At 62.4% G+C, this 1,896-nt stretch overlaps 1 protein-coding gene across 1 annotated transcript in view; it reads left to right on the forward strand.

Moving 5' to 3' along the window:
* Positions 1–1,890, forward strand: part of LOC113207760 (uncharacterized) — a 9,586-nt gene extending 7,696 nt beyond the window's left edge. The window contains exons 2-3 of the mRNA XM_026424443.2: positions 1,284–1,449; positions 1,555–1,890. Coding sequence (XP_026280228.1) covers positions 1,284–1,449; positions 1,555–1,808 — 420 coding nt within the window. The 3' untranslated portion in view covers positions 1,809–1,890. The remainder of the gene's footprint in view (positions 1–1,283; positions 1,450–1,554) is intronic.
* The last annotated feature ends 6 nt before the right edge of the window (positions 1,891–1,896 follow it).

A 1,896-nucleotide genomic window follows, 5' to 3' on the forward strand; every position in this document is an offset into this window, starting at 1 on the left:
TTATAAAACGAATTTTGTTGCGTGTTGCTTAATTCTTAAGTGTAGTTTTTCGCGCGGCGCGTTAAAACTCGACTTCCAACCAATAAAATAAAAATGTCTGTTACCACAAACTATATGACCGTGTGTCGCTGTCTTGTCTTCATTCATTTTCTTCCCACTCGGATGACCCCTCCACCCTCTTCCCCCAACCGAGGGAGCCTCGCTAGCTGCTAGTTGCGAGCTAAGTCCCGGGTAGAATGTATACTTTTATCTTCTGTTTATACAAACCAGAGGCGACACGTTGCGTGGATGTAAGGGCCCGCATGAAAAATTCAGCTCTCCTTGCTCCCTGGTGAATGAGAGACTCGAGAATGCTCCGTGACGCCCCCCCGCCCCCTCGCGCGCTCCCCTCCTCGGTACATATTCCATTCCTTTACTCACTCGCCCGCTTTGCTTCGCCCTCGCTTTCGCGTACTTTTTATTCCCTCACACATAAAGACCCTCTCCTGGTTGACACCTCCACACATGGGATCGGACACTTCCCGGTGGAGCAAGCCGGGGCGGGGCGGGGCGGGGCGGGGTCAGAGAACTGTAACAAGCAGTTCCGCGTCAGTGTGTGGCGGGGCTCATGTCTTCATCTTCGACACGCGCGCCAGCTCCGAGAACAGGCTCCTATCGCATCGCCATCGCCCCAGTCATCATTGCCATTGCTCCATTTTCTTCTTTCTTTCTTCATTAGAGGGCGCCGCTGCCACCGGTCGTCGTCGTTATTATCATTGTTGTTGTTCCGGGCGGCAATTCCAGTCCGTCGTCGTCGCCGTTGGTGCGGGTGAGGCAACGAGTAGTCCCGATTGGGCGGGCCGTGTGCTGGCTGCTGGACACAAGTCCAGGAGCGCGAAGGATTGAGCAACCTGTATAACAACAAACAGCGCGGCGCGGCTCAAAGCGAGGAGGAGGTCTGCCCGCCTCATTTCGAGAGTCGTTTCTCAGAGATAACTGCGTTTCTCCGCGGCGGTCAGCGGCGTTGGCGGCCGCGGCCCGGCCCGCGGCGCCCGCGGCGGCGGTGGAGTGGTCCAGCAGGCGGCGATACCCCGCGGCCCGCGAGCCTCCGCCTCGCGGCTGGCTGGTGGCGCGCCCTGGTGTGCACTCACTGCACCCGCAGCCGGTACAGTTCTCCGTGCGTGCGTGCGTGCGTGCGTGCGTGCGTGCGTGCGTGCGTGCGTGCGTGCGCTACCCGCACGCCATGTTGTCCCCAACCCTGTGCGCCTCCCCGACTGACCGTCCTGTTGTTGTTCTGCCCTCAGGTGTCTCTCGCCGTGGTCCTGGCGGTGGCGGCCGCCCTACCCGTGCGCGTCAAGCGCGGCCACGTAGAGCTGGAGGAGCACGGCCACGGCCACCACGGCCACGCCACCTCGTACCAGAACTTCAACCTGGAGAGCTACCACCCCGTGCCCGTGTACAAGAAGCACGGTGAGTGGTACATAGTACGGGCTGTGCCTGTGCCCGTGCGCCGCGCCCTGCGTTGAGGTCTCCGGGCGGCGTCCTGACCTGACGGCTTCCTCTCTTTGCTTCCAGAGCCGATCCACCACGTGTCTCATGACGACCACGGCGACCTGGGCGGCCACGGCCACCTGGCGCTGTCCCTCCACGAGGACCAGGGTCACGAGCTCGGGCACGAGGCGTACGGCGGCGGCCTGGGCGAGACCTCCTACCACCGCGCCTCCCTCACCGACGGCGCCGACCACGGCGAGGACGCGTACGCGCACGCGGGGGCGGCGGCCGTGTCCGAGGACGCCGACGAGGCCTACGAGGGTCACGGCGCCTACTAGACACCGCGCCGCCTTGCGCGTCGCCCGTATTTATTGTTGATCTCGGACTCGGCCAGTCACCGGAGCGACTGAGTATCTTCGCCACCAC

Source organism: Frankliniella occidentalis, unplaced genomic scaffold (genome assembly GCF_000697945.3).
Source record: "Frankliniella occidentalis isolate FOCC.00 unplaced genomic scaffold, Focc_3.1 Scaffold6, whole genome shotgun sequence".
NCBI lineage: Eukaryota > Metazoa > Arthropoda > Insecta > Thysanoptera > Thripidae > Frankliniella > Frankliniella occidentalis.